This window comes from Thalassophryne amazonica, chromosome 9 (assembly GCF_902500255.1).
Source record: "Thalassophryne amazonica chromosome 9, fThaAma1.1, whole genome shotgun sequence".
NCBI lineage: Eukaryota > Metazoa > Chordata > Actinopteri > Batrachoidiformes > Batrachoididae > Thalassophryne > Thalassophryne amazonica.
This window is the reverse complement of record NC_047111.1, coordinates 16,628,573-16,643,577: the sequence shown is the minus strand read 5'-3', so window position 1 is coordinate 16,643,577 and position 15,005 is coordinate 16,628,573. Positions and strand designations below refer to the sequence as shown.

General features: G+C 45.5%; 1 protein-coding gene across 1 annotated transcript in view; it reads right to left on the bottom strand.

Annotated features, from left to right (window-relative positions):
- capn5b (calpain 5b) overlaps positions 1-15,005 on the bottom strand; it is a 91,609-nt gene that overhangs the window by 23,272 nt on the left and 53,332 nt on the right. Inside the window, exons 5-6 of the mRNA XM_034177674.1 lie at positions 3,512-3,704; positions 2,936-3,129 (exon numbers count right to left, since the gene is read on the bottom strand). Of these exons, the coding sequence (XP_034033565.1) occupies positions 2,936-3,129; positions 3,512-3,704 (387 nt within the window). The remainder of the gene's footprint in view (positions 1-2,935; positions 3,130-3,511; positions 3,705-15,005) is intronic.

Here is a 15,005-nt window from a genome sequence, read left to right as displayed (position 1 = left end):
CACGGTGGAGAGCAGCGCCGATGAATGTTGTTACAAGAAAATTGCTCATATTTCGGCTGGCTGGAGTCTGCCATGTGCCTTTGAGCAAACTGTAGCTGAAAGTCCTCCTCTGTTCGCCTCCACCATGAAGCTTGTGCAACTGATGATCCACACACATATTGAGTCTCTCCAATCACAGCCCACAACAGCGTAGAAGTCCTTCTGGGGCATTTGGTGGCTTCCCTCACTTCCCTCCTTCTTGCAAAATGACTCAATTTTTGAGAACTTTCTACTCCAGATGCATTTCCCGTCCAGGATTATACTGGACATTATGGCTGTAAACCAAATCTACAATGACGACTTTTAAATTTTTCTCCTTGATAATCGGAACCCGATGGCGTGCACGTTGACTTCTCCAGGGTCCGATCATTTGAATCACAGTTAAACATTAAGATCTACTCTGTATTCACTGCTCCAGTCAAACGTGCTTTTACTGGACACATTAGCTCAGTGTTTACGTCCGCTGACAACGTCCGCACCTCGTCGCCCGTCAGGCTGCATTTACAGTAACGGCTTTTATCAGGCCGTCAATAAATTATTCAGACGCACACAGTGAGTGATTGAGAGAGTAAGGCGCATGTCTTAACATATTCCTCTCTCTCCCGGCTCATCAATAATTCAGGTTCCATTATGATCCAGTTTTACCACTTCTGTTTGTTTCACAGAGTGAGCCGGCTGCACAGGCGGGGACACTCTACCAGGACGCGACGGTGCCACGTGTGTTCACGCAGGACAACATTAAAACATCAAAGTCCCTGAGCTGTGAAAGGGCTGAAAGCAGGAACAGAGAGGCTCCACATGTGGGCGCCACTAGAGGATGATTTCAGTCTGTGAAACTGAATTTGTCCCATGAGGTGATCCTGAGCGGTGGTCTTCTGGCTCACGCTCATCTTTCCAACCAAACGGTGCTCCTAACACCCATATTCCGCAAGACACCATTCTATTACGATCGTCCACAATGCAGGAAAAAGTGCAAAAACAGGATGAAACGGTTTACGGCACGCCTTCTATCAGGCGTCCTATAAAGTGCTGGCAACTGGCTTATGGTAAATGGACTGCATTTATATTGCGTTTTTCCATCTGCATCAGACGCTCAAAGCGCTTTACAATAATGCCTCATATTCACCTCGGTGTCAGGTGCTGCCATACAAGGTGCTCACTACACACCAGGAGCAACTTGGGGATTAAGGACCTTGCTCAAGGGCCCTTAGTGATTTTCTGGTCAGGTTGGGATTTGAACAGAGGATGCTCTGGTCTCAAGCCCAACACTTAACCACTAGACCATCACCTCCCCTTATAAAGATAGATAGGATTGATAACTTTATTAATCCCCGAAGGGGAATTTCAGTATTAATCCCTGAAAGGGAAATTTCAGAGCACATACCTGGCAACTCGCTCAAAAACTAAAGTAAAGCAGCGCCTGGCTGCGTTCTCAACCAGAAACGCAACAAACGCTGCTTTTACTTTAAATTTTGACCCAGATGGAGCACAATTAAACGAGCTTCAAACCGTACTGACAAGGACTACCCTGTTTAAAGATGTGTGAACGTGACTGAAGCTGTTAAGACTACAAAAGCCCGGCAGTGGCCGCGTAATGACACAGATTTGTCGATTCGGGGTGAAATTTTTGAACAGCTCAATAATTTCTCCCTCAATTTCAGAACTGGTGCTGATGACGGCCGTAACTACTGCATATAACGTTTGTTCAAGATGGGTCAAGAAGTTACTGTGATGCTTCAAAACACGCCCAGATTTGCTGATTGGGATGAAACAGGAAGGAACGGCACTCTGTGGAGTAGGGGTCTTAATGAAAGCTCAGGGTTCCCGCTGCGCTCCATTAGCCTGATTGCATCTCGAATTGTCAAGTTGCCCAAATGACGTTTCCGTTTGTACTTTGTGTCAGATGCTGGAGACGGATCGGTCTTTGTTTTGTTTGTTTGCTCATTCATCACATGCAATCACTCAGACTTTACGTCAGAGTTGAAAAACCCAGAGAGGGATCACAATTTCTTGTTGCTACTTTGGAAAATTAAATTTGTGAAATCACCTTAATTGTTTGCGATCTGAAAGAGGTGACGTATAGCAGCGGACACAGAGGATTCTGCAGACTTTCTGCAATAGTTTACTCCAACCCCGGACCAACCCAAGGCCTCTCAAGACCAAAGGCTGGACAGGCTGTTTATCTGCAGACTGACGGTTTGGAGGTCTGACCCATCATCTGTTTGGTCTGACTATTTTAACCAAACTGAGATAATAAAAATAACAATAATAATAATAATAAGTATAATTTTTTTAAGGAACAAATGACCATCGCGCTACCAAAATGCTAACCCTGAAGGGTTTCTGTGGGCCAGATTATTATTATCATCATCATGAGCTTCACATGAAACAATTAAATTTGGGACCTGTGTCAATTTCATAAAGATAATTTAACAACAACACCCCCAAAAAATATATGGGAAAATGACAATAACATTAGCTATAACTACACTAATTAAAAAAATAATTTAAATAATAATAATTTAAAAAATGATCAATAAACCAATTCAGTTGTCAGAAATATGCCTCCTAGCATCTTTATTAAAAGAAGCTTTGGTTTGATTGTAGGTTGGTTTTATTGTCATCTCCACTATTCATCTGTGTGGTCTCAGGTAGTCTGACCCAAAAACTTTGTCTGTTACAGGTGGTTTGGTCTCCTCTCAAACAGATCTCCATTTGGTCCCAGATGGTCTGGGTGTCAACCTCGGTCTGTCTCAGGTGAATTCGGTTGTGTCCAGACCAACAGTTCAGTGATCTGGACATCAGACGCCAGACCAAAGCCCACAGTTAGTCCACGGTGACATCTGTGGAGCAGCAGCAGTTCATCCAAGGCTGTAGGTGGCAGTGTTGTAATTACCTGTCACTCCATGGGCCGCTCCACTCCTTCTCCCCCCAGGGATTCCTCATGCGGATCATGTGCAGCTTCTCGGATTTGAAGAAAGCCAGCAGTCCGTGACCAAGCCGCACTTTCCGTACATCTGTCACAGCGTAGGCATGGCCTTTGACAAGGCCGCAGTCCAGCCGAGCCTCCATGTCTTCGATCGTAGTCGCCTGCAACAGCAAAGACAAAGGGACTCTTGGTGAAACCCCCAGGAAATGCATACATACATATAATGCATTTAATAAAATACAAGAGCAACACAAAGCGTAGCTGATATCAGTAAATCTGTAGCGAAAGACTGGTGCTTTAAAGATAGTATATAAAATATTTGTATTATAAAACATTGCTGCTTTACAACTGGTATGTGACATATTGATGCCATTTTTGAAAGGAACCTTCCTCTGGCCTCCACCAACACACCACCAAAAATGGTTCCAATCAGATGAGGCGTCTTAGTTGATGCACAAAAATGGAAATCAAGATGGCGTCCATAGTGTCCATATTGGATAATGGACGCCATCCATTCTGAAGGCTGAGCAGTTCCGGGTTTACCCTGATGGAGCAACTGATCAGCCCGTCTCTGTTGTGGACTTTAAGAACTCTTTCAAACAGCTGGTTTCGAGCCACCTCGTCTGTTGCCATCTGACCCTCCAGCAGGTCCACGGGCTCCGAAACGCCACCTGTGAAGTCCACCAGTGCATCGGCAGTGTTCCCTCCATCCAGAGCCTCATAGCAGCCGTACACCCTGAAAAAATAAAAAAGAAATATTAAAAGAGTCAGGCTGATATATATCGGTGGGCCAATATGACCCTTTCATGAACATATTAGTGTCTGACTGTTTTTTTTTTTGTTTTTTGTTTTTTTGCTGATATGAAAGAAAAAAACTTTGGCTGGGGGAAAGGTGACAAGAGATCTTGGCCCCAGAAGAACTCGGACCTCAGCCTGGATAGGTTGGTCCGGGAGAACTGGGTAGTTTTGTCATCACGTTACGCTGATTGTATCCTGTATTTCACTCAAAGAAGCAAAATATTATGAGTGAAGCGTTCGCGCAGTGTGCAAAGCTCACTCATGGTACAGGCAATCCTAAACAGGAAGTTCCGAAATTCAAAATCCACAGTAAAACAGGAAAGTTCAAATGTCAAACACTTCCTGGACTGACAGACGAGATCCAATGGAATCTCGTGGGAACTCAGTGGTAAGTTCACACTCAAACGTGAAGTGCTGAATTGTTAATCACAATGAAATAGGAAATGTTGACCACTTCTTGGCATGGGTAGAGCTAGAGCGGAGGCCGGGGTTTCATTGGACTCCTCTGAAATCTGATAGGATACAGATGATTGACATGTCACGACACCACACTTCTGGTTGAAAGACCTGCATTTTCAAATCAGTGAGTCACACTGACTGCTAGGTTCCTCCCTTTCCAGTAGTTGGTGCTGTGTACCACAAAAGTTCTAATCCACCTTAGTAGAAGAAGAAAAATGTTTGCTTCAGATTTGAACTGAACACGTCATTTGAACTATGGACTTCTAATCACACCAAACTTATATTGGTGAGTAAACGACCGTATTTTATGTCAGAAATGAGGTCCAGGTTGTTAAAAGCAGCATTTCTCCATGAATTCGGGTTGTCTTATATACACATGTATATATGTATACAGACAGCAGCTGGTTCATGCTCTATTGGCTTATTAGTGCAGCAGATAACTGAAACAATCCTTCAAACGGTGATACAAGCATCACATTCAGCACATATACAGCTGGACCTAAATTAATGGAGCAACTTTAACTTTTGACCCTGTACAAACTGAAGCTGACCTTGTCACCATTCTTGCTGCTTTTACCTCATAACTCCATAACATTATACCTTTTGGAATCTTATGATCAGGCAAATATGTAGTGTAGTTATTTTTTATATATAATTGGAGCATCTGTTAATTTTGATCCCTGTGGTAATTCTTCAATTGACCTCTACCTTGGCTGCCTCTTGGCCAATCGTTTTTTGTTTTTTTTAAGAGTTAATGTCTATGGCTATTGTTCAAATTGTGATGTTTGTATCACCATTTGCAGGATTCCACTCTAAATATTCTCTTATCTGCTGCACTATATATGAGATGTAAGATGCTGCTCCTCAGTTTCTCAGTTGCCCTCAAAAGTATTGGAACACTTGGTATTTCACACATTAAATAAATTTATCTTCCTTAACTCAAACTGAAAACAAAGCTCTATAACTTGATATAAATGAATTAAAAATATAAAATCCATCTTCCTGATGAAGTGGTGTCAAGGAGGATTTTCTTAAAAAGACCTGAAAGTTCAGCTACAATTTAACAGAAAGTACATTTGAGATGAAAGACTAGATTTGATATTTTGGTGAAAAAAAACTTTTGTATTTCTCCATAAATGATGTAAATAAAGTCAATCAATCAATCAATCAAGTTTTATTTGTAAAGCGCTTTACAACAACCAAAGTTGATCAAAGTGCTGCACACAGTTAAAAACAACCATAAGATAAAACATATACATCTAAAATATATTACAGTTGTCGCTTTCCAGGGAGTCACAGCTCTATGTGTCAAAGGCCAAATTAAACAAATACGTGGGGTCAAAATGTCACTGAGGTAAGTTGGTGCGAGACCATGGATTGAACTAAAGATGAGCAACAAGAGTTTAAATTGTATTCGGAACTGAACCGGGAGCCAATGGAGGGAGTTAAGAACTGGTGTGATATGGTCGTATTTGCGAGCGCTGGTGAGGAGGCGAGCAGCCGCATTCTGCACCAGTTGCAGACGGTAAAGAGAGGCTTGACTAAGTCCAGTGTATAGAGCATTACAATAGTCAAGACGTGAACTTACAAAAGCATGGATGGTTTTCTCAAAATCTCTGCGGTTTAGTAAAGGTTTGACCTTAGCTAACTGTCTGAGTTGGAAAAAGCTTGCTCTAACCACGGAATCAATTTGTTTATTAAATTTTAAATCTTTAAAAAAGAGAGAGAGAGAAAGACCAGGCACCACTTAGGTGCCTGGTCTTGAGAACAGGGATGTTAGGTTGAAAAGTTTTTTTCCCATGGGAACTCTCCCTACCCACCTCAAAAATATGGACAGCATGTATATAAGTGACATTTACATTACAATTTATATGATGATATCGAGATACGATAATTTGGCCATATTGTACAGCTCTACTGTCAACTAGCTGAAAACGTTGAATATTAATTTACATCTACATTCAAAAATGCTTAAAGTGGCAGGAGGTTAAGAGGGCTGTAATGAGGGGGGTCAGCTGAAAAGCAAAAAAGAAAAATGCTTAAAAAGGTGGAGAGTACGGGGGGCAAAGCCCCTCCAGAAGGCTGAAAGGCAAATAAGGAAATGCGTAATAAGGCGGGGGTCTGGTGGTGGTGGGGGGGGGGGAGCCCCCCAGAAGCTGAAAGGTTTTTGCCATGCTAATGCTTCCCTGAAGCATTTACTCAAAATAAAGTCTGAAGGACCTAAATACTGGTGAGATGCTGACTAGCTTCGCTCGTTCATGGTCCGCGACATATGCATATTAATTTCAGCAATTTGCAAATTTCACATCATGGTTAATGTTACTGAAATACGAAAAATCTGCAGCGTCTGAAAAAATGACAAAAAAAAACAAAAACAAAACAAAAACATACAAATAAACAAAAAAAGGTGCCAGTCATATCAGCTAGATAAGTCCACTAATGGATTTTTGAAAAAATATGCCAACATCTAAAATAACGATCATATTAAGTAAAGCCCGCAAATGCATTTTATACAACACCTATTGTACACTGTATTTTGGTGCTCAAGCTGGGGAGCAGAGTTCTCCATCACCCTGCTGTTCATATATATATCAAATCAAATCAATTTTATTTATATAGCGCCAAATCACAACAAACAGTTGCCCCAAGGCGCTTTATATTGTAAGGCAAATGTTGTGTGGGCCGCTGAAGAGGAGGTACTGCTGGCCCACCACCAGAGGGCGCCCTGCCTGAAATGCGGGCTTCAGGCACGAGAGGGCGCTGCCGCCTCACAGGAACAGCCGGGAGTGACAGCTGTCATTCATCAACTCCTGACAGCTGTCACCTATCACCATCTCATCAACCACTCTATAAAGGCTGGACGACATCTCCACCCCGCTGCCGAGATATCACCTACCATTGGAGGTAATAATCCTCAGCCATATCTGTGCCGTATCGCACTCCGTTTGTCTGTCTGTTACAGGAGTACCTGGTTACTTGTGTCAGCTGAAGGCTGAGCTGGTCGGTGACAGCAGGGTGACGGATCGCACCCTTCACGATCAGTGAGACAAGTGACTGTTTCAGGTTGTAAAAGACTGTGTTCGTAATTGCGGAGGTGGAGGTGTAATTCCCACCTAGATTGCTGACTGTTACTGGGTGTGCACACACCCACACCTAACTGTTTCTGCTTCCTGCCAGCAGTACCAGATCCGACAGCCGGAGACGGTGGCCACCTGGGGACTCGGGGACTTGGCGGCTCCAGTATCTTCCGGGTTCGGTGGCAGTGGAAATCGTGTGGGATCCAGTTCCTGTCTGGACAGACGTCTTCTATCCTCGAGCCTGCCCACACATCACCTCTGTGGATTGACTACATATAAATTCCGTAATCGTCTGTATTTCGTTGTGCACATTCACAACAGTAAAGTAGTGTATTTTGGCTCATTCATTGTCCATTCATTTACGCCCCCTGTTGTGGGTCCGTGTCACTACACTTTCACAACAGGATATATCGGCCAACGTCATGGATCCTGAGGGGCGTCAACCATCTGTTGGACAACCAATGGAAGAGCAGGGTGCACAGGCGTCAGCAGGAGGCGTGATTGGTGAGTTGCAGCAAATCCTCACCGCCTTTACTGCTCGGTTGGATCTAATGACCGAGCAGAACGTCATCCTCAACCGCAGGATGGAGGCTCTCACCGCGCAGGTGGAAGCGCGCTCAGGGCGCTGCTGCAGCTTCTCCTCCTGCTGACCCGGTGCCAAATATAGACGTTCCAATGGTCATTCAACGACCCCCCCCCCACCATCCCCTGAAGCATACATAAGTCCCCCAGAGCCGTACGGAGGTTGTGTGGAGAGGTGTGCTGACTTTTTAATGCAGTGTTCGCTCATCTTTGCACAGCATTCCGTGATGTACGCGTCAGACGCCAGTAGGGTGACTTATGTAATTAATTTGCTTCGAGGTGAGGCACACGCTTGGGCTACAGCGCTTTGGGAGCAGAATTCACGGCTCCTTACCACTTATACTGGGTTTGTGAGGGAGTTCAGAACGGTTTTTGATCACCCTAACAGAGGCGAGACCGCATCAACCGTGCTGCTGTCTATGAGACGGGCGTCGAAGCGCAGCTGAATATGCAGTCGACTTCCGCATAGCGGCTGCGAGGTCCGGCTGGAATACAACTGCGCTCCGCGCCGCCTTCATAAACGGACTGTCGTCAGTCCTGAAGGAGCACCTGGTGGCCAAGGAGGAACCGTGGGATTTGGACGGACTTATCGATCTAGTCATACGTTTAGACAATCGATTAGAAGAACGCCGTCGGGAGCGAGACGAAGGACGTGGCCGGGCACGCGCCGTCCCTCTCCCTTCCGGGTCCGAAAAGGTTCAGCCCTCCCCACGCTCCACAGCCCCGGTGCTCCGTGTGGCAACAGCTCCCCCTGCTGACGATGCTATGGACACGAGCAGGGCCAAATTAAGATCATCTAACAGACAGAGGAGACTGGCCCGCGGGGAGTGCTTTTTCTGCGGCTGAAGTGAGCATCAGCAGAGACTGCCCCAAGTGGTTAAACACGAACGCCCGCCCTTAGAAACTGGGTTAAGGGTGGGCCAAGACATTCACGTGGGACATACACGTATTTCCACACATCTCCCAGTTACGATCCTGAGCGGGGATTTAACCCTTCAAGCCACAGCACTGGTGGACACGGGGTCAGAAGGGAATCTGCTGGATAGCAGATGGGCAAGGGAGGTAGGGCTCCATCTGGTGGCGCTTCCTTCACCTTTGAAGGTTCGGTCACTAGATGGCACCCTTCTCCCTTTAGTCACACACAAGACACAACCAGTAGTTCTGGTGGTGTCTGGGAATCATCGGGAGGAGATTGAGTTTTTGTTACTCCAACCTCCTGTGTGATTTTGGGCTTCCCGTGGATGGCAAAACACAATCCCCGAATTGATTGGCCGTCTGGGGTTGTGGCTCAGTGGAGCGAAACCTGCCACCGGGAGTGTTTAGGATCCTCGGTTCCCCCCGGTTTAATTGCTAATGAGGAGGTTAAAGTCCCCCCCAATCTGACGGCGGTGCCGGTTGAGTACCACGACCTTGCTGACGTCTTCAGCAAAGATCTGGCACTCGCCCTTCCCCCGCACCATCCGTACGATTGTGCCATTGATTTGATCCCGGGCGTCGAGTACCCGTCCAGCAGGCTGTACAACCTCTCACGTCCTGAGCGCGAATCAATGGAGACCTACATCCGGGACTCATTAGCTGCCAGGCTGATCCGGAACTCCACCTCGATGGGTGCTGGTTTCTTTTTTGTGGGCAAGAAAGACAGCGGACTCCATCCATGCATTGACTACAGAGGGCTGAACGAGATCACGGTTCACAACCGATACCAGTTACCTCTGTTGGATTCAGTGTTCACGCCCCTGCATGGAGCCCAAATTTTCACCAAACTAGATCTTAGGAATGCATATCACCTGGTTCGGATCCGGAAAGGAGACGAGTGGAAGACGGCATTTAACACCCTGTTAGGTCACTTTGAGTACCTGGTCATGCCGTTCGGCCTCACTAACGCCCCCGCGACGTTCCAAGCTTTGGTAAATGATGTCTTGCGGGACTTCCTGCACCGATTTGTCTTCATATATCTGGACGATATACTCATCTTTTCCCCAGACCCTGAGACTCATGTCCAGCATGTACGTCAGGTCCTACAGCGGTTGTTGGAGAACCGGCTGTTTGTGAAGGGTGAGAAGTGCGAGTTCCACCGCACTTCTTTGTCCTTCCTAGGGTTCATAATCTCCTCCAACTCCGTCGCCCCTGATACGGCCAAGGTTGCGGCGGTGAGAGATTGGCCCCAACCGACAAGCAGTAGGAAGCTGCAACAGTTCCTCAGCTTTGCAAATTTCATTAAGAGGTTCATTAAGGGCTACAGTCAGGTAGTTAGCCCCCTGACAGCCCTAACCTCCCCAAAAGGCCCCTTCACCTGGTCGGATCGGTGCGAAGCCGCGATTAGGGAGTTGAAACGTCGGTTTTCGACTGTACCAATTCTGGTGCAGCCCGATCCTTGCCGCCAGTTTGTGGTTGAAGTGGACGCCTCTGACTCAGGGATAGGAGTACTGCTGGCCCACCACCAGAGGGCGCCCTGCCTGAAGTGCGGGCTTCAGGCACGAGAGGGCGCTGCCGCCTCACAGGAACAGCCGGGAGTGACAGCTGTCATTCATCAACTCCTGACAGCTGTCACCTATCACCATCTCATCAACCACTCCATAAAGGCCGGACGACATCTCCACCCCGCTGCCGAGATATCACCTACCATTGGAGGTAATAATCCTCAGCCATATCTGTGCCGTATCGCACTCCAACTGTTTGTCTGTTTGTTACAGGAGTAACTGGTTACTTGTGTCAGCTGGAGGCTGAGCTGGTCAGTGATGGCAAGGTGACGGATCGCACCCTTCACGATCAGTGAGACAAGTGACTGTTTCAGGTTCTGTAAAAGATTGTGTGTTCGTAATTGCGGAGATGGAGGTGTAATTCCCACAGGAATTGCTGACTGTTACTGGGTGTGCACCCACCCACACCTAACTGTTTCTGCTTCCTGCCAGCAGTACCAGATCCGACAGCCGGAGACGGTGGCCACCTGGGGACTCAGGACTTGGCGGCTCCAGTATCTTCTTCACAACAGTAAAGTGTTGTATTTTGGCTCATTCATTGTCCATTCATTTACGCCCCCTGTTGTGGGTTCGTGTTACTACACTTTCACAACAGCAAAAGCCATACAATAATTACAGAGAAACCCCAACGGTCAAAATCATGGAGGGGTCTGAAATTTCCATCTTAGGTGCATGTCCACTGTGAGAGACATAATCTAAAAAAAAAAAAAAAAAAAAAAAAAATCCAGAAATCACAATGTATGATTTTTTAATAATTTATTTGTATGTTACTGCTGCAAATAAGTATTTGAACACCTACCAACCAGCATGAATTCTGGCTCTCACAGACCTGTTAATTTTTCTTTAAGAAGCCCTCTTATTCTGCACTCTTTACCTGTATTAATTGCACCTGTTTGAACTTGTTACCTGCATAAAAGACACCTGTTCACACACAATCAATCATCCTCCAACCTGTCCACCATAGCCAAGACCAAAGAGCTGTCTAAGGACACCAGGGACAAAACTGTAGACCTGCACAAGGCTGGGATGGACTACAGGACAACAGGCAAGCAGTTTGGTAGAAGACAACAACTGTTATGATTATTTATTAGAAAGTGGAAGAAACACACAATGACTGTCAATCTCCCTCGGTCTGGGATTCCATGCAAGATCTCACTTCCATGCAAGATTTCACACAAAATCCCTGATGCAGTGTGTGAAAACCTGGTTAAAAACTACAGGAAACGTTTGACCTCTGTAATTGCAAACAAAGGCTACTGTAGCAAATATTAACATTGATTTTCACAGGTGTTCAAATACTTATTTGCAGCAGTAACATTATAAAAAAAATCATCACGGCGTTGCTTTGCGCCATGCGGCACCGCCACGACACGCGGAATTCCTCCGCACGTTTGTCTCAATGTGCCGAAAAAGTGCTGATGTCCACGTCTTCCGCAATTCCTGTGCTAGTCAGACGACGTCCCGGATAAAACACAGCGTCCAGTTTGGAAATGAACGGCACATTCCACTGTTACAGGAGTTTGTGTCATGGAAAGAGGAGCGGAGGAATTCCGCGCGTCGCAGCGGTGCCGCATGGCGCAAAGCAACGCCATGATGAAGCCTCAGAGGACATGTTCTGGCATGTCCAGGCTCATCCACAATTTCTCGGATAGTCACTCGACTGAAAAACCACCAAAAGCCGTCTGAAAGCCATCTAAAAGCCGTCCCGTGAGACCAACACGGAGGTGGTTTTGTGCCGTGCCATGAACGGCTCCGTGGCACATCCCTCCGCTTCTCTTTCCATGAAAAAAACTCCTGTAACAGTGGAATGTGCTGAAAAAGTACTGATGTCCACGTCTCCTGCCATTTTTGTGTAAGTCAGACGACGTCCCGGATCAACAAAGCCTTCACATTGGAAATGATCTGGTTGATTCAGCCTGTCGATCGGCGCTCGGAGCGCGGCGCGCTCTCAGCAGCCGTGGGTGGTCTTTAAACCGGCTGGAGCACTCCTTAATCTGTGTAATCCCCATAAAATCGTCCCTGAAAGCCATCTGAATTTTCCGAATGGTGTCCACCTGGAGGTCTCTCACAGTTTCTGGAAAAAATTGATGCAGCAAAGCTCCAAATCGTTCAGACATTTATTCGCAATAAAAATCCGACGAGAGGGGTGGACCACTGCTCACACAAAGCCTGCTCACAGGCGAATGACGCAACCGACAGGCGTGAAAAAACTCACGCATGCGCACGAAGGTTCAAGCTTGGCTGATGCAATCACATGTGATTCAAATCCATATGGTTTTTGAAAAAAATAAAAGGTCGGATACTTTTCTAACAGACCTCATATATATATACACTCAACAAAAATATAAACGCAACACTTTTGGTTTTGCTCCCATTTTGTATGAGATGAACTCAAAGATCTAAATCTTTTTCCACATACACAATATCACCATTTCTCTCAAATATTGTTCACAAACCAGTCTAAATCTGTGATAGTGAGCACTTCTCCTTTGCTGAGATAATCCATCCCACCTCACAGGTGTGCCATACCAAGATGCTGATTAGACACCATGATTAGTGCACAGGTGTGCCTTAGACTGCCCACAATAAAAGGCCACTCTGAAAGGTGCAGTTTTAATCACACAGCACAATGCCACAGATGTCGCAAGATTTGAGGGAGCGTGCAGTTGGCATGCTGACAGCAGGAATGTCAACCAGAGCTGTTGCTCCTGTATTGAATGTTCATGTCTCTACCATAAGCCGTCTCCAAAGGCGTTTCAGAGGATTTGGCAGTACATCCAACCAGCCTCACAACCACAGACCACGTGTAACCACACCAGCCCAGGACCTCCACATCCAGCATGTTCACCTCCAAGATCGTCTGAGACCAGCCACTCGGACAGCTGCTGAAACAATCGGTTTTCATAACCAAAGAATTTCTGCACAAACTGTCAGAAACCGTCTCAGGGAAGCTCATCTGCATGCTCGTCGTCCTCATCGGGGTCTCGACCCGACTCCAGTTCGTCGTCGTAACCGACTTGAGTGGGCAAATGCTCACATTCGCTGGCGTTTGGCACGTTGGAGAGGTGTTCTCTTCACGGATGATGCGAAGGAGATGTGTTGCACTGCATGAGGCAAATGGTGGTCACACCAGATACTGACTGGTATCCCCCCCCAATAAAACAAAACTGCACCTTTCAGAGTGGCCTTTTATTGTGGACAGTCTAAGGCACACCTGTGCACTAATCATGGTGTCTAATCAGCATCTTGATATGGCACACCTGTGAGGTGGGATGGATTATCTCAGCAAAGGAGAAGTGCTCACTATCACAGATTTAGACTGGTTTGTGAACAATATTTGAGGGAAATGGTGATATTGTGTATGTGGAAAAAGTTTTAGATCTTTGAGTTCATCTCATACAAAATGGGAGCAAAACCAAAAGTGTTGCGTTTATATTTTTGTTGATATATATTCTTTATTTAGGATCATTATACATGAGTTACATTCATTATTACATCTCATCCATTTTTTCCACTTTCTTTTAATATAATATCAACACATCATCACAACCTCAATTCGTCCGTATTTTATTTTTCTTTGTCTTGTTGGTTTCTTATCGTTTGCGTAGTTCCCGTACCATCAGCGTTCCATTTGATTGTCGTCCAACCTCCCAAGTCCGACATCTTGCATGAACGATGAAGATATCTGAACGTATCAGTAACTAAAGCTCTGACGGGCTGCACGTAACATCCTTGTATCACTGATGACTCGTCCACGTGTGGGACGAAAAGCAACGATGTCATAAAGAAACAATAAGGGTAAAAACGCTTTATCAACTACTCTAACTATTTACGCACATTCCAGCTGTTTGTGGCTGGCCTGCGTGTGCGCACACATTGTCAAGACAACCAGATCCCACCCCTGCAGGTGCTGCGGACATGACGACAGGGTGGCTGCGCTCGGTCTCATACCCGCCGTCAGTCACGTCATCATGGATGTTTCGTTTTGATTTCGTTTAAAGCATCAAGGTCAACGTTCGCTTCGTTTTTCTTTTGTTAGTTACGGTTTTGTTTTGTTCCTTTTTGCGCTCTGGTTTTGCAGGCTTTTCAGTGATGGGAAAAGTGCAGGATCATTCCTCCTTGACTTGTGACTTTGTGACTTTTCCTTCGTTCAGTTAGCGAGTGCCGTGTGACCAACCATTCAAACAGAACATAGGGCGTTATCATATCCAAATAAAAAGAAAAACAAAGTGCCTTATTTTATATATATATATATATATATATATATATATATATATATATATATATATATATATATATATATATATATATATATGTATGTATGTATGTATGTGTGTGTGTGTGTGTGTGTGTGTGTGTGTGTGTGTGTGTGTGTGTATTTAAAAAAAAAAGGCATTTTCAGGGAAATGTACATTATCCACTTCATCCACATTTCCTCTGCTGTTCATTTTCAAGCAGAGTGGGTGTTATGCAGCGACAAGAGGTCACTGTGCTGCCAGGTAGGCGGGGCCAAAACAGATAAAAAGTCTAATTTTATGCAAATGCTGAGCAATGCGACAAGGCGACACCCAATCCGGGTGAAGGCAGCGTGATGTATGTTGGTTGGTTGGTTGGTTGTTGGCTATATTTATTATATGTTTA